Source organism: Rhincodon typus, chromosome 2, assembly GCF_021869965.1.
Source record: "Rhincodon typus isolate 14 chromosome 2, sRhiTyp1.1, whole genome shotgun sequence".
In the NCBI taxonomy this organism is placed as follows: Eukaryota; Metazoa; Chordata; class Chondrichthyes; order Orectolobiformes; family Rhincodontidae; genus Rhincodon; species Rhincodon typus.
In genome coordinates, this window is record NC_063333.1 from 101,882,544 (window position 1) to 101,910,310 (window position 27,767).

At 39.4% G+C, this 27,767-nt stretch overlaps 1 protein-coding gene across 2 annotated transcripts in view; it reads left to right on the top strand.

The window, feature by feature from the left end:
• The window catches only part of LOC125486062 (little elongation complex subunit 1-like), a 29,301-nt gene extending 4,768 nt beyond the window's left edge, over positions 1–24,533 (top strand). The window contains exons 1-7 of one of the 2 annotated variants that reach the window (XM_048612016.1): positions 892–2,442; positions 3,990–4,158; positions 5,630–5,790; positions 6,891–7,081; positions 7,671–7,777; positions 13,511–13,609; positions 21,306–24,533. In XM_048612016.1, the coding sequence (XP_048467973.1) occupies positions 4,008–4,158; positions 5,630–5,790; positions 6,891–7,081; positions 7,671–7,777; positions 13,511–13,609; positions 21,306–21,502 (906 nt within the window). In that variant the 5' untranslated portion in view covers positions 892–2,442; positions 3,990–4,007 and the 3' untranslated portion in view covers positions 21,503–24,533. Of the gene's footprint in view, positions 1–891; positions 2,443–3,989; positions 4,159–5,629; positions 5,791–6,890; positions 7,082–7,670; positions 7,778–13,510; positions 13,610–21,305 lie in introns of those variants that run through there. The other variant, XM_048612011.1, reaches the window with a different exon arrangement.
• The last annotated feature ends 3,234 nt before the right edge of the window (positions 24,534–27,767 follow it).

Consider the following 27,767-nt stretch of genomic DNA (forward strand, 5'->3'; position numbering starts at 1 on the left):
TGTCTACCATCTCTTTATCTTCTATTACTAATTCTCATACTCTAGAGGACCAATACTTTAGCAGCTATTTTTGTTATTTTAAGTATGTGAAGAAATTTTTTTTTGCCTAACTTTCAAACTCTAGATTTTCTTCTCTCATTAATCTTCTACCAATTTCTTTTTATATTCTGTCCAAGCTTTTGATCTTCGACATATCTTTGCATAATTATTGTCTTTTCTTTGAATGTGAATTAACCTCTCTTGGTTAACCATGGATGGTGTGCCTGTCCCTTAGAATTTTCACTGTTTGTCAGAATGAATCTGTTCTGCACTTTGAGATATCCTTTTGAAAGTTTCCCATTTTATCTCTATTGATCTTTCCCTCAATCAAAATTCCCAATTATTTTTGTTAGCTCTGCTTTCATGCCCTCATAATTGCCTTTATTTAAATTCAAAATAGATGGTTGCTGTACCCTTTTGACAAGTTGCTTTGATTTCTCCTTGAAAACCTACCACATGATTACTGTTAAAAAGCCTAGACACAATTCCCACAACTATCTACTTGCTTTTATCATTCCTCATCTCTACCTAGACTGCTTCTGTATCCTGCTTTCCTGAATTACGTTCATTCCTTTCTATTTCAATGTATTAATATGATCTTTAATGTACAGAGCTACTCCTCCATCCTTTCCTAAATGTCACATACCATTCTATATTCAGGTCTCAATCTAGGTTTATTTACGGCCACTTGATCAAACTTCGTTATCTCAATTTCTTACTGTTAGTTTATCTGTTTTGTTTCAAATGCTGCATAGATTCAAGTATAATGCCTTAAGTTTTGTTCTTTTATTATTTTTGTAATCACTTGTCATATCTGTCGATGAGCTTTTAGATCTGCATTCTCGGTACCTTCCTGTCATTGTCTGTTGATCACTTCCCACATTAATTCCTTCCTCTGTTGCATTTTCCCATTCTTCAATTTGGACCTTTAACCCCATTATTTAGTTTAAAGCCCTCCCTAATCCCTAGTTACATGGTTCACAAGAATGCCAGTCCTGGTACTGTTCAGGTGTGGACTGCCCACAGGTACAGATCCCACTTTACCCAGTATTAGTGCCAGGAACAGGAACAGGAACAGGAACCCATTTCTCTCACAGCACTTCTCTCAATGGGCTGAATGGCCTAATTTCTGCTCCTATGCCTTATGGTCTTACAGCAGTCTTACAGCAGTCTTTCAGCCACATGTTCATCTCTCTAATCTGCTGTACTCCTGCCCTCTGGCTCCCTATTGCCTGTTTCACCTGCAGTCATAGCCTCTTGTCCCTAACCACTGACTGTAAAAGGCCACAGCGTGCTGTAAGGTGTGACTGCCTCCTGGTACAAAGAATCCAGGTAACCTTCACCCTCCCTTAGGCATCAGTGTCTATAGTTCAGCCTCCAGCTCATAATCTCCAAGCTCATGCTGCTAAAACTAGCTAATCACTGAAGTCAACAAAATGGACACCATGGAACCTTATTATAATGGTAAGAAACATGATATTGTGAAGGAAGGGAGTGTGTACTTACAGAAGGTTAGCTACATTGCTGCTGAGGTGAGTCTTCTAGCAATATCTGAATGGCGTGGGGGCAGGCTACAAAAGATGCACATGATTCAAAGGTTTGAAAATAGACTGGTAAAAAGTGTGTGTTTCGGACTATCCTGTCGGAAGCCGTCAGTGCCCACTTCACCTCCAGGAGTGTCTACATGATTTGGAAGAGGATGGAGGATTGGGATTTGTATACTAGTAATGGCTTGAAAATTGGAATTCTGAGGGCTGGTAAGAATGGCATCTTTTTGCTCTTGCTAACTTCCATAAAAATCAACTGTGTCAGTAAAAGAGCATTTGAAGTGGAATGTACATGAAGGCAGCAAGTACAATCTTTAGAACTTTCGCAACCCAGATTTTCAGTTCATCCCATGGAAATCAACACTGCTGCTCCCAGCACTCGATTATCATACTGCATCATACGGTTCTTTTTTTGCCGAGATGTTGTTAATTTGACTATCAATTTTAGAAAAAGTTATCAATCATTACAGTTTAAAATACTAATATTTTAACTCCATTGTGAAGCTCAAATTTCCTGTACCTTCAATGGAGGCAAGCTAATGCCTTAGAAGTGGGATTCCATCTACCATTGTAATTATCCAGCAACTGAGTAATAGTATGGAGAAGCAACCAGTTATATGGAAGGAGATAAATCAATTTATGTCAGAATCTGAATCTAAGGAAACAAATAGTTTCCATGTTTAAAATGTATGGCTTGCAGTTTTAATGATTGCTAAATACACCTTTTTGCTCTGTGTGTGTGCCTGTTTGAATTTCAAAGGGCCAGACAGAGTTGTAATTTCACACGGAATTATTGCTCCTCAGTTTTTCCTGCTCTACCGTGAGAAAATAAAGAGAATCAATCACATCGATTAAGGTGCGTAATGGAAAAAAAGTGGATTATTTTGCGACTGTAGTCTTCTTTCAAGGAAATGTTAATAATCTTTGGTAAGGATAACCCCTGTAAATATATTTCTACCAAAAAAAAATTGTGAATAGAGACTATATCAAAACTATCAGAAAAAAAATTAATGTTTAGTCCTTAATCTGTACTGAGAGCAGTTGACCTCAATTGGGCTGGATGACAGGGATCCTGCAGATACCCTCAGTGCTCTAAATTTGCAATCCTGATTGCTTCCCAGCAGTACCTGTTCTAAATCTGTATGGATCCTGTGTTGTAGGTGAGAACTCTTCCTAAAATGAGTGTGTTCTCCTTGGGCGAGGTACCAAAGGCAACACCTTTGCAACATTCTGCTGAATCCTGAGCCTCATAGTGGAAGATACTGGGTGACTTTGACATAGATTAAAATAGTGTTGTCAGGTTAGCATAATTATTCAGCAAACATAGTTCAATAATTCTTTATTTAAATGAAGGAAGTTATTGAGCCACTGTTAGAACTCCTGTGATATTGCACACAGGAGGCCAAGACCAAGTGCATTATTGGAGAAGAGCACCTTTTCAGGATGGGGGAGTAAGTAGATGGGGGAAGGTAGGTAGATGGCAATGCATATGGGAGAACAACAACACTGGACAAGAGAAGGGGTGTGGAAGGTGACCAGGGAGAGGATAGTGGAAGAAGTGATAATTAGGTGGGCGAGCAGAATGAGCTGAGCTAAGGAGAAGAGTAGGAGGCAAGGAAAGGAAATGGGGAGGGTAAACAAAAGGTTAGGGGGTGTTCACCTTCCTGAGCAAAAGGCTGATTTTTCAATTGGGTAGTTGGAAGTGAAAATATTTCCATTTGTGAGAGTGGGGGGACAAAAAAAGTCCAAGTCCAATTTTGTTTTTGTTGAAGAGTTTTTATCCCAATTTTTTTTTAGGTGCCAGAGCTGCTACCAAGCCTGAGGATTTTTTATATATGCACAAGGTCGACAGATGTGCTCAAAAGGGATGTTTTCTAATGGTTATATAAACATTTTCTTGCCTATTGTGGGAAGTTAGCAGTTGGTGCAAATATTTGTAGTCTGGAAAGAGGCAGTTTGAGATTTATTCTTTAGTAGTGGTAGGGATTCCAGTTGCCCTGTTTGGGGACAACTGAGGCTAGGTGTTCACTTTAGGCTGTAAAGATACTGTGATAGGGTCATACCTGCATATTCTTGTATTGTTGGACCAGATTACATGATTTTGATTCTGATCAAGAACGATGTTACCTCTTAGCTGCTAGGCTGTGCAGCAACCCCTAAGTTTATGAACATTGTGACTGCATAAAACCATTTAATAGGGTCATGCATGTAATCTGCCTGTGCATGCCAATGGAAATAAAAGGCCATGTTAACTCAGAGGTAGTCTGAGTAAAAGAGGGCTTTTGTAGAGTATATATAATGGCATTAACCAATTAGGACAAATAACTGTTGCAGGTTCTCTGAAATGTTGTTTATTGCTAGTTATTGATGCAGTAATCGCTTCACTTGTTTTGTTGACGATAGGATTTAACAGAAGCTTTAATGATGGCTATCCTCAAGAAACTGAAGGTTGAGCAAATGACCCTTGATAATAACTGTCTTCAGGCACTTTCTCGAGTTTATATTGCAATCTGCCGACAGCAAGGAGATCTTGAAAGAGCTCGTCTCCTCTCCTATAATATCTTAAAGGAAGGTAAGTTTGAGTCTAAATTGCATAATGATATTGATACAAAATAAACCAATGGAACATGTTGTCCTGGATCCCCTAGTGAAATTGTAGTACATGATACTAATCAGATAGCATTCACTGAGTAAAATTTTAACTTATTAAATGCATTTTTATTTTCCTCCTTGAGATGCAGACATTGCTGACAAGGCTTGCATTTATTGCCCATTCAAGGATTTTAACCCAACAACAGTGTAGGGAATGGCAATATAGTCCCATGTCGTTTTGCTGAGTGAATTGGAGGGGATGTCAGGTGGTACTGTTTCCAAGCACTTTGCTCTTTGAGGCAGTAAATGTTGCAAGTCCTACAGGTCACACCGACGTTGGTAGCCAAACAGTTGGTTTCACAATTCATAGTTTTGTGGTCTGATTAAAGTTCTGTTGTCCCGATTAGTTTTTTTTCAAACTGGTTTGTATCACTGTGAGTTAGAGAAGGTCTTCCTCTTGTCTGGTTACTAGCTGGCTGACTTCTATCATTCAGCAAGAGAGGATCTTATTGGGTGACTAAGTTCTTCAACTGTGACTTTCACAGCACACTAACGCTCAAATGCAGGCTGGTACGCATGTGAATGTTCAGTCCCAGTAGCATCACCCCAGTAAAGTTGAAACTGACTTTTTAACCCTGACCTTGTGTATTCTTCAAAATGCAAAATGTGCCTGCAGGTTGGAACAAAATCTGCAGGGGGTTGCTTGCTGTTGAGAAGGGCTTTGAAGTTCCCTTTGAATCTGTAGGTCTGAAATTCCATGGATCCCCATCTAAATAGCCGTTGAATATACATATGCCATTTTTGGCTGATTTCAACCCACTTCTTAGAAAAAATACATTTTGGAAGTACAAATGAAAAGTTCCCTTGGTACTTTGGGGTTCATGGTCATGACATCCGACAAGAGAACATGCTACATTGTGTGCTGACAAGGCACCAAATTTTGGAGAGCAAGAGATGAGCAGACCAGCATTGAAGTCAAAAGACAACATTGCAACAACATTGATGGGTGAAATTTATGAATGCTAACTAGCTTTCCTTGTAACAAACACAAGCAACCTTCAAATGCAAGTGAGTAACTCTGAACCAGAAGCAGAATTTTTTGCATGATCAAAGACAGAAATTTTGAAGTTTTATTTTAACCAGGCACCTCAGTCGTTCATATATTGAGACTACAATACATTTCAAACGGTATCAAAAATAATTTCACAAAGAAGAAGCATTCATTTTTTAAAACAACTGGAATTATTCAATTTTGTAAAGTATGAAACTAGTGTTAAAAATTGTGCATCTTCAAATGTCTCATTACACTGAATTTTGCAGTATGCAATTTTGTTTCTTCCCATCTGAAAGTATTCTTTTTCATTGCAACTCTGCATCTCGTGTGTATAGGTCAAAGATTTATATTGCAGCATATTCTAGTCTTTCTATTTGATAAAGGTACTTTTTTCCAGATTTTCCAGATTCAAGCAAATTGTTGCTGCTCATCTTGAGTGTTTGGCAGAACATATTTTCTACACAAGGACCAGTCAATAAAGCTATGCAAGCTGTTGCCAAGCAACGTGCCAAAGGAGATGTTCTGAATTGTTTGAGTGCATACCTCAATTGGGAAAAGGTACAGTTACTTCTTCATATTTTGTAGCAGTCACAGTCTGAATGGGGTTGGGGGAGGGGGCGGTGTAAGGGTGACTTGTTTTATAGACAAACATTTTTGTCATGTGTTGAGATCAATCAGACTGTAACTGCTTATAAATTTCTGGATTTGGTGAGAAGATTCCATGATATGATACTTGCTGTTTTCCCTTACACATCACAAAAAAAATTTGTTTCTGTAAGAAATCGAGGCACATCTCATCTCCCTTTTTTTTTCCATTTTTCCAGTTAGCCTGTGTCCTTCTGAAGACTGTTTACTGCATCTTTACTGTATTTCTGAACTTCATGTCATCTGTAAACATTGAAAATATGCTGTGTATATCCAAGTGTAGGTCATTATATCAAAAAGAGCTGTGATCCTACTTTTCTAAATGACTGTTTGCTATGTCGCCAATTATTGCCTCTCAAAATTTCCTCCTCATTGATGTTAAGCTAATTGGTTCATAGTTGATAGGTATACGTGCCTCCTATTTTTGAAGAGGGATGTAACATTTGGAATCCACTAGTTCTCTAGTACCAGTCCTAGATCTGAAGAGATTTTGACTAGACCTCCACAAATCGGATGCATCCCATCTAGTGCAGATGACTTTTTCCCTTTTGAAGGTGACCAATCTTTTAAGTGCCTTATTTTTATCCTATCCAATATCACTACTGCCTCCTCCTTTATTCCCACATTGGCAACAGTCTTGTCTAGTGAATGCAGATATCAATTACTCTTTCCCCAGAATTATAACCAGCACTGCTTCCTTGCTTGCTGAGATAGAAATGCTTTGATAAAGAAAGTTCCTAGTACATACTATATGAGCTCCTCCTCTTTTCCCTTCACCAGGTTACAATGTCATTTTTATAATTAAAACAGAGGGAATCCACAAATGATCTTTAAATGTTCTCGCAACAGAAAATGAAAATTTTACCTAATTTGTTTGTTAGAATTCAGTTGAGAGCTGAAGTCATAATGATTTGTTCACTGCTTGCCCATTTTTTTTGTAGAGATCGTTGATGAAGTTGTATCTTCTACATAAGGAGATATTCATTTTTCATGTGTAATTATTTGATTTTCAGAATCCACCTCTAGACATTAGTTCTTTGGTTTCAAGTTTCCTTATTGCCATGCAGCAGAGTCCTAAAGTTGGATTCCGAAAAAGTAATGAATATGGAATGGATTTTAATGGTGATATGTGGGAACTGATTTATGCCATAGATTTGCTGTGTTCTCAACAACCATGGTCATGGACGCACAACTCCTTCATAAGGTAATTCAGAGATATGCTTAGACTAATCTGTTGATTCTAAAATAACCGTGTATCTATTTAAATGATTCAAATATGTAATGTTTCTCATATATACAAAGTACCGTGCAAGGACTGAGAGAAACATTACATAGGCCAAACTGGAAGAAAACTGACAATTAGGATACACAAACACCAACTAGCCACCAAGAGACACGACCAATTCTCACTGGTTTCAATACACGGACAAGGAAGGACAGAAATTGGGACAACACATCCATAATAGCACAAGCCAAACAGAGACATGCCAGTGAATTCCTGGAGGCCTGGCATTCCAACCGGCACTCCATCAACAAACACCTTGAACTGGACCTGATATATAAGCTACTGAAAAACAGAACCAGAATTGATGCCAACCACACCAGCAAACCGAGGCGCATAAATAGCAAGTGGGACAGAACACCAATGCTTCACAGGAGGTGCACTGATGATGTTACCTAGCAGGGTGACGAAACATCTGCATTCAAACACACCGGCTCAGCGAGCAAGCCTGCAACCTCGTATATTCCGCTTCTTTGATTATTGTTGACTTCTCTGCTTTTTTTTCTTTTAGGACAGAGGTATGGCCTGTAATGGATAAATGGATGAAGCGCAGAAGAGGCCAGGCAAATATTCCAAATATTCCGGATGCCACGGTTGCAGGCGTCATGAGACTTATTGGTAATTAACTTGATTACGGCAAACTATATTTAGCTGAAGATCCTGTGAAGTATGAAGTACAGATAATGCCACATGTAGCATTTACTTTTTAAACCTCTGATTTTGTAAGGAAAACATTGTGTTAAATTGAAAGCAACCCTTCACCCCTGTTTTGTTTTGCAACATATATCTTGTTTGCACATCAACTCTACTTTGTAGGGCAGTAGGTTATGGAAGTCTATTTAATCTTTTAGAAAATTCATTGGGTAGCTTTTTCAACAAAGGAAAATGTCCAAACCAATTTTCAAAAGTTGTTATTCATGCAAAGGAACTTTTTTTCTCAAATGTAAAGAAAAGAAAATCATTTGAGTAATACAACAAAAACTGTCTATCAGTGTTGTGCTGTAAGTGTCACACGGTCATGAAGAAAAATCATTTTTTAACAAGATAAGTTGAAGGCCAGGATTAGGGGCCCAGCACAAAAGTATAACATCACAGGTAAACCGTAAGTTCATTGGTTGGCAACAGCTACAAATTTGACTGTCTATAACAGGTTTCTTTCAGTTGAAGGTAAATTGGGGAAATATTTACAAGCTACAAACTAAGAAGCCATTACAAAATTTTTAAAAACCAAATTAAGAATGATACAATAGAGATGCCACGTCCAGCGATCTGTTGTACCTGCACACTGTGGAACCTGGTGGACCCATTGTGGTTCCTACTGACCATATCGGTTGCAAGTGTTACTTCATTGAGCAACTCTGGCTCAGACATGGTGAGCTGCAGTTTGAGCTTCCAACACTGTAACATGTCAGGGAGTGGGAGAGTTACCTGGGTGCTGTGTAATTTGGTCAGGGACAAGAGGGTGTGACTGTGCGTGAGGCAGGTGGAGGAATCCAGGAGGTAGTGCTGAAAGAGCCTCAGCCTCTGAGCTTCTCCAAAAGATTTGAGATTGTTGCTCCCTGTGTGATTGGGAGTGGGGCTGTAGGGACAAACTGACCATAGCACTGTGGTACAGGGAGCTGTTCAAGAGGAGGGAGAAAAGAGAAATGTAAATGTAATCAGGGATAGTATAGTCAAGGGAATAGACACTGTTCTCTGTGGCCAGAATCGATCGTCCCGAAGGCTGTGTTGCTTGCCTGGGTTCAGGAAATCTCATGCGGGCTGCAGAGGAACTTTTGAATGGCTGGGGGAAGATACAATTGTCTTGATCCATGTAGGTATCGATGATAAAAGTAGAAAGAGGAAAGAGGTTCTGCTGAGGGCATATGAGCAGTTGGGGGCTAAATTAGAAAGCAAAACTAAAAAGATAGTAACCTCTGGAGTACTAACTGAGCCAAGAGCAAAATGGCATAGGTCAGCAAGATTAAAGAGTCAGTTGCATGCAAAATTATGGAAATAGTTAAAGGGGGAAAGGGCTCAGCAGAGGTTATTACAGTTTCCAGAACAAGTAATAGGACAGAGAAGATGGAAAGGTTCAGAAATCTAATTTCAGACACAGCAGATAAGGGAACAATTATAAGAAGGGGGACAGTCAACACAGCTGTTGTACTTTAATGCACAGAGTAAATGAAACATGGTAAATGAGGTTGTAGCGCAGATTCAAGGTGGCAGGTGCGATGTGTGGGGATCACACAGATGTGGCTGCAAGGGGATCAGGGCTGGGAACTAAATATCCAAGGATAGACATCCAATCAAAAGGACAGGCATAGTGTCATAAAGATATATAGCACAGAAACAGACCCTTCGGCCCAACTTGTCCATGCCGACCAGATATCCTAAATAAATATAGTCCCATTTGCCAGCATTTGACTCATATTCCTCTAAACCCTTCCTATTCGTATACCCATCCAGATGCCTTTTAAATGTTGTAATTCTACAAGCTTCCACCACTACTTCCGGCAGCTCATTCCATACAGTAACCACCCTCTGCATAAAAACATTGCCCCTTAGGTCCCTTTTTAAATCTTTCCCTTCTCACCTTAAACCTATGCCCTGTACTTTTGGACTCCCCGCACTCCCAACCGAGAGAAAAGACCTTGAGTATTTACCCTATCCATGCCCCTCATAATTTTATAAACCTCTATAAGGTCACCCCTCTGCCTCCGACACTCCAGGGAAAATAGCCCCAGTCTATTCAGCCTCTCCCTAAAGCTCAAACCCTCCAACCCTGGCAACATCTTTGTAAATCTTTTCTGAACCCTTTCAAGTTTCACAACATCCATCCTATAGCAGGGAGACCAGAATGACACGCAGTACTCCAATAGTGGCCTAACCAATGTTCTGAACAGCCACAACATGACCTCCCAACTCTTATACTTAATGCACTGACCAATAACGGCAAGCATACCAAATGCCGCCTTCAGTGTCCTATCTACCTGTGACTCCACTTTCAAGGAACTATGAACCTGCACTCCAGAGTCTCTTTGTTCAGCACAATTTAAGGACAAAGGGGACAATGTTGCCTTGTTAGTAAGAAATAAAATTAAATCAATGACAAGAAGTGATATAGAATTAGAAGGCATATAATCTGTGTGGGTAGAGTTGATGAACCGTAAAGGAGAAAAGATGCTGACAGGAGTTGTGTACAGGCCTCATAACATTAGTCAGGACGTGGAGAAGAAAATAAATCAAGAAATGGAAACGCTGTATAAGAAAGGCACTATTTCAATAATCGTGGGGCATTTCAGCATGCAGGTAGACTGGGAAAACCAGGTTGGTAGCAGAACCCAAGAAAAGTAATCTGTGGACTGTTCATGAGATGGTACTTTGGAGCAGCTTGTTGTAGAGCGCTCTAGGGAATAGGCAGTTCTGGATTTAGTGATGTGTAATGAGGCAATCTTGATTAGGGGCCTGAAGATAAAGGAACCCCTAGGGGCAGTGATCATAATATGATAGAATTCACCCTGCAGTTTGAGATGGAGAAGCTGCAATCAGTTGTAACAGTATTACACTTGATTAAAGTTAACTACAAAGACATGAGGGAGGAGCTAGCCAGAGTTGATTTGAAGGGAAGCCCAGCAAGATAGATGGTAGAGCAGCAATGGCAGAAGTTTCTGAGAGTGATTCGGGAGGCCCAGCAGAAATCCATCCAAAGGAAGAAGAAACATTCTAAGGGAAGGATGAGGTAACCATGGCTGACAAGCGAAGTCAGGGACAGCAAAAAAGCAAGAGAAAAAGTATACAATGTAGTGAAGATTAGTGGGTAGTCAAGGGATTGGGAAGCCTTTAAAAACCAGCAGAGGATAACTAAAAATGCAATGGGAGAGCGGAGGGGGAGAAGATGAAATATGAGAGTACGCTAGCTAGTAATATACAAGAAGGTTGCAAGAGTTTTTCTCGGTGTCTAAAATGTAACAGAGGCAAGGTTGGACCACTGGAAAGTGTGGTTGGGGAACCAAGAAGTGGCAGAGGAAATGAAGAGGTACTTTGCATCAGTTTTCATGGTGGAAGACACCAGCAGCATATCAGAACTTCAGGACAGTCAGGGGCAGAGGGTAAGCGTGGTGTCCGTCATTAAGGAGAAGGTGTTGGGAAGCTGAGAGGTCTGAAGGTGGATAAATCATCTGGACCAGATGGACTACACCCCAGAGTTCTGAAGGAAATAGCTGAGGAGATTGTAGAGGTGAAGATTTTTTAGAAATCACTGGAGTCTGGAAGAATTCCAGAGAATTGGAAAATGACTAATGTAACACCCTTGTTTAAGAAGGGAGAGAGTCAGAAGACTGGAAACTATAAGCCAGTCAGCCTAACCTTGGTCGTTAAGATTTCAGAGTCCATTATTAAGGATGAGATTGCAGACTACTTGGAAGTATATGGTAAAATAGGACTGAGTCAGCACAACTTGTCAAGGGGCGGTCATGCCTGACAAATCTGTCAGAATTCTTTGAGGAGGTAACAAGCGAGTTAGACGAAGGACATGCCGTGGACATGATCTGTTTGGATTTTCAATTGGCTTTTGGCAAGGTGCCGCACAGGAGGCTCTTATTTAAGAGAACAGCCTCGTGGTTTAGGGGCAAGGTACTTGGAAGGGTCACTCGACCCAAAATGTTAACTGTAAACTGCCAGACTTGCCGAGCTTTTCCAGTAATTTGCATTTTTGTTTCTGATTTACTGCATCTGCAGCTCTTGCAGGTTTGTTTTTTATAGAGGCTCTTGATTGGTAAGGGATTCAAGGGTTATAGGAAGAAGGCAGGAGAATGGGAATATCATCCATGGTTGAATGGAGGAGCAGACTCAGTGGGCCAAATGGCCTAATTCTACTCCAATGTCTATAGTCTTATATACCTTCCATTGACAACTTCCACTATTGAGAATAATAAGCAAGAAGCTTTGAATATTTATTTCTGTAAAAAGAGCACTTGAACTTTCATAATTTTTATTAAACCTAAAGTTTCCATTTTCTTTAACACAATCTGGAATATACTTGTGGTTTTTATTTGGGAAAAACCCACAAGACTGCAATTAGTAGCTGTGTTCTGCTGCCCTTAAACCAACAGTGGAAATACTGGAAACTCTAAACGGATCAGGTTACGGATGTTGAGAGAGATGACATTTTATTGGAACTGGATGAACTTAGTGATATAACAGATTAGAGGCAGTTGAAGTGTGGGAGATGTAGAGAAAGAAAGGAACAAAAGCAAGGCCTCTGTAATGGGGTGTGGGACAAAAGTGATTGTAAAGTCATAACCTTCCGACCTCAGCATTGAGTTTAGCGTCATTATTGCTGTGTCAAGCAAGTGATTAGCAATTAATCTGGTATTGCCTTCACAGTTTCTTCCAGACCTTTTTGTTTATCCTCCATTATGACCCTTTTTTCCTTGCACTACGACCTTTCTTGTAAGTTACCCTCTCCTGATTTCAACTCTTATCAAAGGCCTCCCCTTAGGTTACTTCCTTCTCTCACCCTTTTCTTTCCGTGTTTTTCCATTTGCACATAAACTGCTAAATCTCTAACTTTTTGCTAATGAACTGTATTGTTCTTTACTGATAAAGATCATAACCTGAAATTTACACTCTTTCTCCAAGGATGCTGCCTGTCCTGAGTACTTCCAGCATTTACTTTTTTGTCCACATTTCCAACATTCTTAGTATTTTCTTGCACTTTATAGCAATGAACATTTTTATCCACTTTATTGCTATTAGAACTGCATTTGTGGTCCATTTAAAGAATGTTTTAGATAACAAAAAAATCCCCTCGTAGATTATTGCATAAGGTTCCAGTGAGTAAAGAAAAAGTGTTAACTGTCATCGTTGACATTTATTTCTGTCCATTTCAGTATGAATAACTAAGAGTGGACTATTTTCTTTTATTTTGGTGCTTTTATATTGTTCTTCTGTTATCGTGTTCTTGCAGCAATACAGCAAAGTACGTAGTGTATATTTAGAGCTGGCAGGCTGTGCCGCTGGTGGGTTATTATTGTGAATGATGGCCCTGTGTTGACGCTTTGCTCTGTTTCATTCATTTCATCACTATTGGTGTGGACCAGCCGTTACTCCGTGTGTCTGCTGGTTCTGCGTGCAAACTGATGCACATCCTCTTTGCTGAGGGGAATTGCAATGTTCGCATTCTGTAAGTCAGAAATAGGACCCATGTTTTCAAGAGATTCTTGGCAGGCGAATGGGGTTGAGATAAGCAATTATTCTGTTTTGGTTTTGAACATTGAATTTTTTAATGTTATAAGCATTCTGTAAGACAGTACAGAATTGTGCTCACAAATATTTATGTTTAACTGGGTTTTATTTAATTATAAGGATACCTGGGACAGCAAGGACTGAAGAAAGAATCTTTAGTTGCTGTGAGAAACATGGCTGCAGTGATGAACCAGTTTCTCCAACAGGCTTTTCAAGAAGGTAAGTGTACACGAATATTTCAGTCCAAGGAACGTTTTGCTTAAATTATGAATCCCATAAAACACTTAACTCAGGTGACTTTGAGACTTTTCTTTCTTCTGTCATGTGTCTGGCTAGGCCAGCATTTATTGCCCATCCTTAATTGACCAGAGAGCAGTGAAGTGTTGGCCACGTTGCTGCAGGTCAGACTGTGTAAAGATGACAGATTTATTTCCCTGAAGAATATTAGTGAACAAGATTGGGTACTTATGACAGTCAACAGTGGTTGCATGGTCACCAGTGGACTAGCTTGATATATTTCCAGATTTTATTGAATTCAAATTCCACCAGCTGCCATGGTTTGGCTTCAAATCCATGTCCCAGAATAATAGCCTTGGGTTCTGGATTGCTATCACCATTCCACCGCATTTTGTATTTAGTGCAGAGATCTGTTTACTAAATTGTTAATAGACAAACTTGCTTTTAAAAGTGAAGCTTTCAATGTGATCAGTATGATCAGTCATAGATTTAAATTCACTTTAATCATTTGACCTTGTTTGCTGAATTGTTGCACAATATTCTTTCTGGGTTGATGGCAAAAGCAGACAAAATTTCACATTTTATTTATCAAAAAAGACTTTAGCACAGAATATTTCCTATCCCACCACTGGAAAAGTTGAGCTGTCAGAAATTGTTGAGGAACACATTGTCGCTGATCAGGACTATCCCTCAGTACTTACCACCTATGTAATAACAGTTCACTGGTTGGAAGTGAGATTTTTACCATTCGCATGAGTAGGGCTACCATCACCGAAGCTGCCAGCCAATCATGTTCATTAGTAACTTCAGAGTTGGCTACTCTGTTTGGCTACATGAGGACTTCAGTTGGGGCTTGGTGGGAGAACTGTCCTAGACAACTGCTCATAAAAGGGAGGGTGACAGAGAGCAGAAAATAACAGGCCAGTTAGATTCTATTGTCTTACCTATGACATTGTAAACTGTTACTAAGGATGTTTATCTGGGTACTTAAAAAATTTTCAAGGCAACCAAGCCAAATTAATATGGTTTGATGAAAGGAAAACATGAGAACAGGACTGAGCCATTTAGACCATCGAGGCAGCCCCACAATTCAATACAATCATGGCCAATCTAACACTTCAATGTCTTTTACCGAGCCCATCCCCATAACTCCATGTGCTCCAGTTAATCAGAAATCTGTCACTCTTTACCTTAAACATACTCAAAGACTGAGCTTCCACAGCTCTCTGTGATAGAGGATTTCAAAGATTTGGTAAAATACTTCTTCCTTATGTTGGATCAAAGTGCCATCACCCTCATTTTTAGGTTTTTCCACCGTTTCTAGACTCATCAAAGGGGGCAAGCATATTACTTCACTTGTGGGACATGTGTGTCACTGGCTAGATCGGCATATGTTGCCTGTTGCTAGTTACCTTTGAGAGGGTGTGATGAGCTGCCTTCTTGAACCACTGCATAAACCATAACCCCATCAGGAGAGGAAGTGAAGGATTTTTAATGAGCAACAATGAAAGAACAGTGATTATGTTTCCAACTTAGGATGGTGAATGGCATGGAAAGAATCTTGCAGGTGGTGTTGCTATATATCTGGTTGCCCTTTTCCTTCTAAATGGTACTGGTCATAGTGGAAGTTGCTGTGTCAGGACATTTGGTGAACCTCTGCAGTGCACATTGAAGGTAGTACACACTAATGCTTCTGAATGTCATGGTAGAGTGAATATTCGTGGATGTGTTGCCAATCAAATGGGCTGCTTTGTCCTGGCTGGTGTCAAGCTTCTTAAGCGTTGTTGGAGCTGCAAAGTATTCTTTTGCATTCCTGACGGTCAGCACTGGGTGTAATCCTGGGATATTTAAGGTACTGTTTTTAATTTCCTTCCTAACGTCCTGAGATGCGATTTCAGGACCTCATTCCTCTTCCTACCATGTTTGCACCAGTGTGGATGAGAACTTCTGGCTAATGTCACTCTTCAAAGCCCCCAGAAGAATATCCTTGATCCTGGCGCCAGGGGGACAGTGCACCATCTTGGAATCGCATTTCGTACCATAGAAATGCCTGCTTGATTCCTGACTATGCAGTCTTGTATAACTAATGTTCTTCCATTTTCCTTCTTCCTCTCCTTTACTGCTGACTCTCACATGGTGCCATAGGCTTGGCTTTGTTTGCATTCCTTTGAGAACCTGTGGTTCTAAACCGTTTTCAAAGTAGAATAGCAACTAGCAAGCAAGATAGACTCAGGAACTCCTGCACTACCTAAATAGTTTTCTTAGATTGCATCGTAGTTATCCATTCCCTCTCAACTAGTATGCTTCTAATCTACAGTGTAACCACCTCTTTATATGTGCTATCCATGTAGTCCTCTGCCTCACAGATCCACAACAGTGACTTTATCCGCTATTCAAGTTCAGAAAGCTAGAGCTGAAGTCGTGCAACAGTAACACTTCCTGCAGACGTTTGGTCTGGGACACATGGTATGTCCATGACTTCACGCACTCCACTTGGCCTTTCTGATCAACTGTCCTGAATTTTAAAAACTATTTGTTACCCTTTAGACTCTGTATCAACTTGCTATGAAACTTAATGAACTATTTCTCAAACAAGGAGAGTGAAAACCAAATATAAATTTAAACACAAACTAAATTCCCAATATTTGAAGATTAGAAATAGTGACCAAACATTCTCGCCATCAGCTGCTTTCCCTACAGTAGTGATGTCACACCATCTTTGGTTGTGTTGGCCTCTCAGTCCATGCCTTAATTCTTCTCCAGCTCCCTTCTCACTCTGGAAACTTTATTTTTTGGCACTAGGTTCTGAAGGAGAGTCATTTTGGATTCACTGTTAATTCTGTTTCTCCCTCCACAAATGCTGTTAGGTACCCACCAGTTTACTATGGATATTGAGTAAAAGCAGAATATGTGCAATATTGGTCACCTTTATTTAAGGAAGAATGCATTAGAAGCAGTTCAGAGAAGGTCTGCTAAACCATTCCTGGTATGGGTGAGTTGTCTTGTGAGGAAACATTGGACATACTGAGCATTGGACATACTAGAGATTACAAGAGTAAGAGGTGACTTGATTGAAACATATAAGATCTTTAGGTGTTGACAATGTGGATGTAGAAAGGATGCTTCATGTTGTGGGAGAATCTAGAATTAGTGGTCATTGTTTCAAAATTGGGGATTTGAAGACAGAGTTGAGAAAGCTTTTCCGCCCCAGAAAGACCTGAGCTTTTGGAGCTCTATTTGATAAAAGGCATTGAAGCAGAGTCTTTGAATATTTTTAAAGATGCACATAGATTCTTTACAAGCATGAGGTTGAATGCTATTGGGGTTGGTGGTGGGTGGGTCAGAGGTGAGGGAGGTGCAGGACTGTGGAGAAATCCAATCAGCCATGTTTTCATTGGAGTGGCCTACTTGTGCTCCTAATTTTTGTATGTACTTGCCCACACTTTGTAAAATAGTGAGCAAGTCAGAAGCGGGTGTAAATTTGATGGGAAGATCATCTGGGCACCTGTACAAGCCCCCTCACCTGCAAATCCTACAGCTGGAGGCCCATTGGATTCTGTATTTTGAGCTATGGATCCAAAATACCATGCAGTTTGCCCAAGATTAGCCTCTTCAGTGAAGACTTCCTCCAAGAAATCAGTATTTTCTGGAATTGACACTGTCCATAAGAGCATAAGTTGTGCGAGCAGAATTAGGCTGTTCGGCCTATCGAGTCTGCTGTGCCATTCGACCATGACTGATATGTTTCTTAATCCCATTCTCCTGCCTTCTAACCATAGCCCTCAATCCCCTTACCAATCAAGAACCTATCTATCTCTGTCTTAAATACACTCAATGACTGTGGCCTCCACAGCCCTCTGGCGATGGGTTCCCCAGATTAACATCCTCTGGCTGAAGAAGTTCCTTCCCGTCTCCGTTCTAAAGGGTTATTTCTTCATTCTGCCTTGTCAGAAGGCAGTGAGTTGAATTTCAGTCTTCTGCTGTAATTATCAATTTAGGCTGAGAGAGTATTATCTTTGAAAGTGTGCATTCATCATAAACTCCAGATTAAACTAGATTTTTCTCCTTTCTAGTGAAAAGCATTCAGTCTGATAGCAATTTGAATTAACAACAGAACATTCTGGGAAGCTTAGTCAGCCTGAACTGTCAGTAAAGGAAAAAAAGTGAAGTTAAAATCTTGGATTTGACCATTGATCAGTAATAGAAACTGACGGATGAATTAACTTTCACATGATGGAATAAAAGGCAAGGATGGGTAAAGAGAGATGATGATCGACTGAACAAGTTTCATATAAACAGGTTAAGTCTGGGCCTGGAGATGAACCAGGGAAAAGCCATTGGAAGGTGTGCAGGGATGTTGTGGTCATAGTAATATCACTAAGTAGTAATCTGGAAGCCCAATCTAATTCTCTGGGGATATGGACTTAATCTCTCAATGGTACCTGCTGAAATTGTAGTTCAGTTCATAAATGTGGATTATAAAGTTAGTTTCATTAATTTTGACAATGAGAATTGACATCGGTTTTTTCAGCAATCAGTTTGATTCACTGGTGTCCTCTAGGGAAGGAAATCTGCCGTCCTTATTTGGTCCAGCTTGAACGTGACTCAAAATCCACAGCAATGGCTTAGCACGCCACTCAGTTCAGTGGTTATTAGGAATTGGTAAAAATTGCCAGTGGTGCCCATGTACCATGAAAAAAGAATAAAATGAAGATAAACGGTCATGAAATCAGCTTTTGAGGGGAAATTACAATCCTGAAAATAAGAAAACATAATCTAGAATGACTGAAAAATGAAAGAAAGACTAAAATCTTTAACTGAAGGGAAAATTAGACTTTTCAGGAGATCTCATGCTGAAACTGCATTCATGAAAACAAATGGCTGAAGATGTAGTAAGTAGAAAAGTTAGTCAGAATCTTGATAAACAGAAGGAAAGGAGCATAATTTGGGTAGCTGTCAGGTAACTTTATTTTACACATCAGTGGCAAACCCATTGCCAGATCCGGAGAGATAGAGAGAGACTGAACAGCCTAACAATAAAAGATAAATATCCAACTAGGTGATTAGTGGTACAAAATTTGAGGATAGCTGAGAAAAGGCACTTAATTGAAGCATTTTCATCATTTACTCAATTGGATAATTTACAAGCTTTACCATGTAAATTGAAGAAGATTACTGACTGATTATAAAGTGAACTCATTGGTAGGGGCGTTGTTAGGGAGAATGCATCAGTTAGATGATAATTGACAGTTAAGCGCCAAGCTGAGAAAACTTGGTCACTAACTAGACAACCTCAGAACTTGAATTTAAAATTTCTCCACGTATGACTTTGGGCAGCAAGTATATAAATAGGTTTTCGTGTGCAACAGACCCAAGTAGTTTTGGGTTGTTATTTTAAATTCATTCTAATTAACAGAATTGTTCATATTGTTGTTATTCATATTTCATTGTTACGTTCTTCATCGATTTGTCACACCTGTTCATTGCACCATTTAGAAAATAATAATATAATCAAACAGAGAGAAAGGAAGTAATCATAGAATCCCTACAGTGTAGAAGCAAGCCATTTGGCCCATCGAATCCACACCAAACCTCCAAAGAGCATCTCACCCAGACCTGCCCCTCTACCCTATCTGTGTAACTCTGCATTTCCCATGGCTAATCCACCTAGCCTGCATATCGCTGGACGCTATGGGCAATTTAGCATGGCCAATTCAGCTAACCTGCACATCTCTGGACTGTTAAATGAAGAACCAGCTGTATTGTAGCCAAACAAAAACCAAAAGTACTGTGGGTGCTGTAAATCAGGAACAAAAACTAAGTTGCAGGAAAAGCTCAGCATCTCTGGCAGCACCTGTGAAGGAGAAAACAGAGTTAACGTTTCAGGTCCGGTGACCCTTCCTCAGAATGGAGTTCTGAGGAAGGGTCACTGGTCCTGAAACGTTAACTCTGTTTTCTCCTTCACAGGTGCTGCTAGACCTGCTGAGCTTTTCCTGCAACTTAGTTTTTCCAATCTAGCCAAATTTGCTGATGATACAAATATAAGTAGGACAAGAAGTCTTGAGGATATACAGTCAGCAAAGGGAAGAAGATTGGTCAACAAAATTAGACAGTAGAATTGGCAGGTGTAATAAAATGTAGTAAAATTAGTGTTTGCCCAATTTGATGGAAAGATTAGACAAACAGCATATTATTTAAATGGAGAGAAAGATTTGTGTGCCCTCACACATGAATCAAAAGATACCATGTAGATAAAGCAAGTAATTAGGAAAGCAAATGGAATGTTAGCCTTTATTGCAAGAGAACTGAAGTATAAAAGTGGGCAGGTTTAGAATATAGAATATCCTTTTATTGTCACGTGTACTCCAATGCAGGAGTACAGTGAAAAGTTTTTACAATGTCTGCCTCCTTATAGTGACATCTTAGGTACAAGTACCTAGGTACAGTCCTTGGATTCAGCAGAGGAATAAAAGTAGTTACATTACTTTACAGAGTTGAAAAATAAGTTTAAAAATAGGATATCATTAAAGGGTTGACATTAAAGTAAGGTAAGAAATTTCAAATGGACATTATATTGTAGCAGTTCAGCTTAGGGCCGCCGCACGCGGTCAGACTGCCCGCGCTAGACGCCAGTCCAACAGCCGTCCCTGCTCCACTCCAAGCCCCAGTCCACTCCATACCAGCACTCAGCTGCTCTAAGGTAAGTTCTAGGATTGTCTCCACCTTGGACTCACTACTGGGGCTCACTGCTCACCCTGTTCCAGGGGCTGTTTTCTTGCTGCTGCACCTATTCAAGGTATGACCCACAGGAGTGTATTATTTAAGGAGAGAAATACTTCGATTGGAAAGATTTCAGAGCAGGATCACTAGATTTATTCCTGAGATGAAGAGTTTGTTTTGAGGGAAGGTTTGTCAGGTTGATTGGAAATATTGAGGAGATCTTATTGAAGAACATAATATTCTAAGGAGGTTCAATTGGATAGATGCTGAAAGTTTACTTTCTTCTTTGGGGGAACCTAGAACCATACAGCATTGTTTCAAAATAAGGGATCTGCATTTTTAAGATGAAGTGGAGAAACTTATTTTATCACAGGATGATTAGTCTGTAATTCTGTACTCCAGAAAGCAGCTGAGGCTGGATCAAACATTCAAGGCTTTGTTGCTTAGACTTTTGATCTTCAAGGGAATTGAGAGTTATGGAGCCAGGCAAGTTCAAGGCCGCAATCAGATAAGCCATGATCTTTTTGAATTGCAAAGCATGCCCACAGAGTTAGATAGCTTGCTCCTGTTCCTGTTTCTGATGTTCAGTTTCCTTTCTTATTCATAAACTATCAAACCTAGTTAGTAGAAAGCTGGGTGATTTAAGGAAGATCTTTTCACCACCTAGAATGTAAATTTGATTTAATAAAGAATGTGGGACTGAGCAGTGCTGAAGCCAACTTTTCGTAGAGCTGATGGAGTATCTGGATGTCCTGTGCCTGCATCTAATGAGTATTTAACAATACTTGATTTCATAGCATGATATGCAGGAAAATGATCTTGTTCAAAGTCACTGGTCTTTCTTAATTCTGGAAAGAAGAAGATATGTCCTGTCTCTGATGTTTTGAACAGACAATATGTTTTCTATGTTTTGTATTGAGCAGTTTGTGATCATGGTTTCTGATTACTATATTTTCAGGTGTCCCATGGCCTGTACAGTTATCAGCAGTTTATGCAGTTTACGACCTGGCTCCGAGTAATCCTAAAGGAGCCCTGGAGACCCTACATGTATGGAAGACATCAGTAACTGAACCAATCCCTCCTGAGGCAAGCAACTGCATAAAAGAACTTGAGACTTTTTGTGAAAGATTAAACTCTGAAGTGAAGAATCTGTAATAGTTGTATCTAGTAAGTTTGTGAAATGAAAGCAGTTGTCAACCAGAAGCGATCTCTATTGGGGAAACAAATGTTCAAAAATTGAGTTTTTACTTGGAAGTAATAAACTATTACACCATACAATATTTGATAATTAAACCAACATCTGAATATGCTCTGAATATGACATTAATATTAAATCTAGCCCCTTTTCTTCCACCAAAAGGGTACCTTATTAGAGAGATGGGAAGCAAGTTTTGATGCATCCTGGAGTTGTGATGCTGTCGTTTACCTGTGTATAAAGATACATTTACAGTATAATGTGTCGTATATCCCCAGGACAGACTTTTTTGTTTTAAATTTTCTATATCCCACTTTTCTTTAGATTTGCTTTTGAATTTGTGCCTAAAATTGAAAAGGTCTGACCACAAATTATAATTAAACATTTTTATTTCTGAAATTTTCAATTTGTCGCAATAAACTTTTAAATTGTAGGAAGTTCAAAGCTTGCTTTGACTGATGTGCGCAGGCACATTGTGTTTTAAAATGTTTAAAATGGCTAAATGTTGAAAGTCAAATGCTTCTTAACTCCAGTAGGAAAAGCTGAAAGCCTGAATTTCAAAGTAGACCTTAATTGAATCACACTCCTGAAATAAAAACTGTAAATGCTTATACATTAGAAAAAAAGTTTTTCAGATGCTGAAGACCTGCTGTATAATTCTGCCATTTCCTGTTTTTATTTTGGTTAGCCAGTATTTGCAGTCTTTTAAATCTTATCTATTCCTCAAATGTTTTATTTTGCAGCATAAACAATGCTGAGTATGACAATAATACACATTATTATAACAGGTCATTCTTAGCCAGAATAGGGCAGGGCAGTACTATATCAAATTGCATTGTTCATTTTCCATCTTTGAAAAAGAACAGTTGTACAGCTGGATCTAGTGTGCTGAAGCTAAACACTATCCCACTTTTTTCAGTTTCACTAATCCCCTATTTTGGGGTGACTGTAAATCATATCTATCCCCATTAGGATCTAAATCAGCCATAGAATTACAACACAGGAAGTCATTCAGCCCATTGTCTCTATGATGATTCTTTGAACGAAGTTGTCCAATGTGTCCCACTTCCCTGGTCTTCACTATAACTACAATACTAAAATAATTTAGGTAGTCTAACAGAACAAAATTAGTCATTAAGTAATAGGCAGTTGATATGCTTGTCTTCGTACTGGGAAATAATTTCAAACTTTGGTTACCATTCTGGCAGTATTTTCTTTTCTCCTTTTTTGCCTTAGTCATATGCTCCTAAACTAATTGACCATTTTGTATGCAGTTTGTCTTACTCTTTGTTTGCCACATTAATACACAGTGTTATTTGCTTTATGTTATTTGCTTTTTCAGTGGTAAAAAACGGTTTTTATTGCCGTCAATTTCCTGAGAATGATTTTGGGTTGTGTTCAGCTGGCCAGCATGCAGCAGTAAATTCATTTTTTTTTTAATTTTGGCCTTAACACTTTTCACAACCAATCCAAGCTAGATCAAATTGATTAAAAAGGGCTTTCACCCACACTCCTCCCTGACATAAAAGTCACCCAACATCGGGTTATAGTCCAACAGGTTTATTTGAAATCACAAGCTTATGGAGCATGGTTCCTTCATTAGGACCTAATGAATGAGCAGTGCACTGAAAGCTTGTCATTTCAAATAAATCTGTTGGACTATAACCTGGTGTCATGTGACTTCTGACTTTGTCCACCCCAGTCTAACACTGGCACCTCCAACATCATGGCTTCCTGATGTACTTACTTGTCAGTGGGAAAATGTGTTGCTTTGTTCAGTATGAGCTCTTACAGTCTAAGACAGTTCCAAGTTTCATTGCTCTTCAAATGAAAAATCTGTTAGTTTCTATATCCTTCACCTGTTGCTGGTCAATGTTCAGTGAATCTAGTTAAAAATATTTTTGTGCATTGCCAATTCTGGTGTCTAGATTCAAATGAGCAGCACTTGCAAGATATAACGGAATATTATCTCTAATAACTGCTGTTTTGAAAAAAGAAAAAATATCAGCTGAGGCAAAAAAAGGTTTGGGGGTGTGTGGTGCCAGTACAAAACAAAGTTTTTTTTTAAATTAACTCTTGTGAGCTTCTAACAAATTCTTATCAGAACGATACTTTTCATATTTTTGTTTCTTAGCATAATTCTTTACCACTACCTGTCTGTGTCTCTTTACCGCTACCTAGCTGTCTGGTCAATTATGAAAATGTTATTCTATCTTTAATGTCAGCCTTGTGAATTAATCAAGTTCTCTGATGTGCGTTTTGCCAAGTGCAGATTGTCAGATATGCATATTGGTCCACTGAGTGACTTTTTGAAGATATTTTGAGCAGACCCAATAGGACAGAGTGGACTATGTTCTTCCTGTGTTTAAGTTAAATTATTTCCCAGTATGCCACTATTCTAAGTGATATTTCTGATTATGTTGCACTTACACTTGAAAGGTGCAGTAATCACAAAACAAAACCTAGAACTTAGAATGTTTAAAATTATTTGCTGACCACAGATTCTGAATGAAAATGACCCCATTTCACGTAATTGTTTAATGCTGAATGCTTGTGCTTTTGTACCCTGATGATTCAGCTATATTTGTTTTTAAATTGTTGGATAAACAAGTCCAAACATATACAGAAAATAACAGTGTAGATATTGTGTTAAGTCTCTCAGGTCCCTGGATTGGCAGAGGTTAGCTTAAAATGAGACCTGCTTATAGCTATGTACATATGATTATTCATAGTGAAAAATGTGATTTTTTTTTTCTGTGAATGCTTGTAATTAGATGAAACTTTGTTTCTGATATTTTTGTTCCATTTGGGAATGTTTATTATGTATAAAGTCACCAGGTGCAATTTAGGTTTTGGGTTGTGTAAAAAGATTACTAGGTAAATATGTATAACACTGTTCTGTTGAGGTTTTTTTTAATAACTTTTTATACAGATGCTTCTGGAATTTTCATGTGCAACACATTTTATATTAAAGTAAAACAGTGAATCATATTTGCATTTTTGTCATTGGTATTCTAATACATTGGTCAGAAGCGAAATGGGAAGTAAATATTGACAAAAATTTCAGTGGCAAATACATTCTTTTTTTCTTTTGATTTTCCATGTTACATAAAGTCACTTCAAAGTTGGTTGGCCACCTTCATATCAGCACTGATATGATGAGAGTCAGATGTCGATGTCAAATACTATCTCAAAATAATACAAATTAATGGGTTCCACTCCCTAACATTTAGTTTTTCTTGCTAAGCTATTCAGGCAAATTGATTTCTCTGCCTATCACATTCTCCTATTTGTCATTTGTTCTTGTCCTTTATTCCCCTTCCCCTGACTCCTTGCAAAGGTTCCCATCCCCCCTGCCATTTCAGTTTAAAGCTTCCCCAACCACTCTAGCAAATACTGCCCCTAGGGCATCCGTTTCAGTCCTGCCTAAGTGTAACCTATTCAGTTTTTACTGGTCCCAATAACCCAGGATTCTGAAATTCTACCCCTTGCACCATCTCTTCAGCCACATATTCATCTAATATATCCTGCTATTTTATAGAATCACAAAATCTTACGATGTGGAAAGAGGCCATTCAGTGCATCCATCGAATCTGCACTGACCCTCCAAAGAGCATCCCACCCTTTACCCATAACCCCATATTCACCTAACCTGCGCATCTTTGGACTCACACAACACCTTCGTCAGGTAAAGTGATGAAGGAGCAGCACTCCAAAAGCTTGTGATTTCAAATAAATGTGTTGGACTACAACTTGGTGTCATGTGACATCTGACCTTGTCCAACCCAGTCCAACACTGGCACTTCCACATTATCTTTAGACTGTGGGAGGAAACTGGAGCCCACAGCAGAAACCCAAACAAACATGGGAAGAATTTGCAAACTCCACACAGTCACCCAAGACTGGTACTGTGAAGCAGCAGTGCTAACCACATTGCCACCATGCTCCCCAGTCTAATTTGACTAGCATGTGGAACAGTAGTAATCTTAAAATTACCACATCTGAAGTCCTACTTTTTAATTTACTTCCTCACTCCTTGCATTCTGCTATTAGGACATGAACCCTTTTTTTTAATTCTATGTTGGTACCAATTTTTACCACAATGACTGGCTATTCATCCTCTCTCCATCTGGAATGTCCTTTGTCTACTCGACCTTGACATCCTCGACCCTAGCACCAGTGAGGTAACTTACCATCCAGGAATCTCATTTGCAGCCACAGAAAAGCCTATCCATTCCCCTTACAGTTGAATACCCTTGAACTCTTGCATTCCCAACTTGTTTCTTTCTCCTTTGTGCAGCAGAGACAACAGTGGTGCAATGAATTTGGCTGTTGCTACTTTCCTCTGAGATATTTGGGCTATTTCCCTATCAATATTCAAAGCGGTATATCTGTTTTACAGGGCAATAGCCAGTGGAGTAATCTGCATCCCTTGCTCTGATGTTCACCTATTCCCTTCTTGCCTGTGACCACCCCTCTGTATGTGCTGTCAATGCTACTCTCTATCTTGATGGTGCTCCACAATGTCCAAAACCTGGGGCTTCCAGGAGCTACACCTACACACATGCTGGCCCTGTATTTCTGCCTGTCTTCTCGAATAGAGCAGAAAGAGCACAACAGAGCTTCAAAGTCTCCTGCCATGACTGACTCCTGCAAATTAAACCTTTTGGAAGATCTTTAATGTAAAATGACTTCAATTACTCTAGGGCTTGGTCCCTGGTCCCCGTTACCATGGAATATAGTCCTTCCAAACTCTAAACCAAAACAGTAACAAGCAAAAAGTACCTCTACCCCTCTGCACTGAATTCCCACTGTGCTCCACATTCCCAGATATACAAACTCATTCTGGTGGTGTCTCACTCATGGGATGTGCTTTCTCCCAAGTGCTCATACATGAAGCTTACTGATCTAGACCTAGAGCAATGTATTTGCCTTTTATATTTTTTTTTATTTAAACACTCTCTGTAATGACCAAGAAGACAATCAGTTGAGAAAACATTATTCATTTCCACCTTTGCAGGAACAATTAGTTATAGCAATGAACCCCATCAGTAAAATAATGACTTTTTTTTAAATTGTGCCCAAATATAAAAACCAGCCATTTATCTTGGTGAACACCTGAGAAATTGGTTCAAAAGCAACGGATACTGATCCTGGAGATCAAGCTTGGAAGATGCAATCAGGAATAAGTAAACTAAATGTATAAGCTTAATCATGATTGGTGAGTCTTAGAAATAGGTATAACAGAAAGAATGTCCATAACAGTATCGGCAAGAGTGACCATTGCACAGTCTTGTAGAAACAGAAGTTCTGCCTTGACATTGAGAGTATCTTACTTCATGTTGTGTAGCACTATCATTGTGCTAAACGGGACAAACTTTGAATACTCAAGATTGCGCATCCATGAGATGCTCTGGGCTGTTAACAGCAGCCAAAACATAGTCCAGTGCAATTTGTAAACTCATGGCCTAGTATATACCCTACTCTAACTTTACCATCACTCCTGGTTCAATGAAGAGTGCAGGAGGGTACGCCAGGAACAGTATTGTGCATACCTAAAAATGAGGTGCCAACCTGATGAAGCTACCAGACAGGACTACTTGAGTACCAAACAGCATAAGCAGCAAGTGATAGACACAGCTAAGCAATCCCACAACCAATGGATCAGATCTAAGTGCCTCATCAAGTCGAGAATGGTGGTGGACAATTAAACAATTCACCGGAACAGGAGACTTCACAGATGTTCCTATCTTCAATTATAGGGGACCCCAGCACATTAATGCAAAAGATAAGGAGGAAGCAATTGCAACAATCTTCAGCCAAAAATACCGACTGGATGATCCATTTCTGCTTCCTCCAGAGGACCACAGCAACACAGATACCAGTATTCAGCCAATTTAATTCATACCATGTATTATCAAGAAATGGCTGGAGGCACTGGATACTGCAAAGGCTATGGGTCCTAACATTCTGATAATACTACTGAACACTGTTGTGCTCCAGAGCTTTTTGCACCCCTAGCCAAGCTGTTCCAGTGCAGCTACAACACTGACATCTACCTGACAATGTGGAAAATTGTTAGAGTATGTCCTTTAACACAAAAACCAGAGGTGAAGTGAGTGTGACTGTCCTTGATATCAAGGCCATATTTGACCATATGTGGATTCAAGGAGCCCTAGCAAAACTGGAGTCAATAGGTATCAGGGAAAAATCTCTCCACTGCTT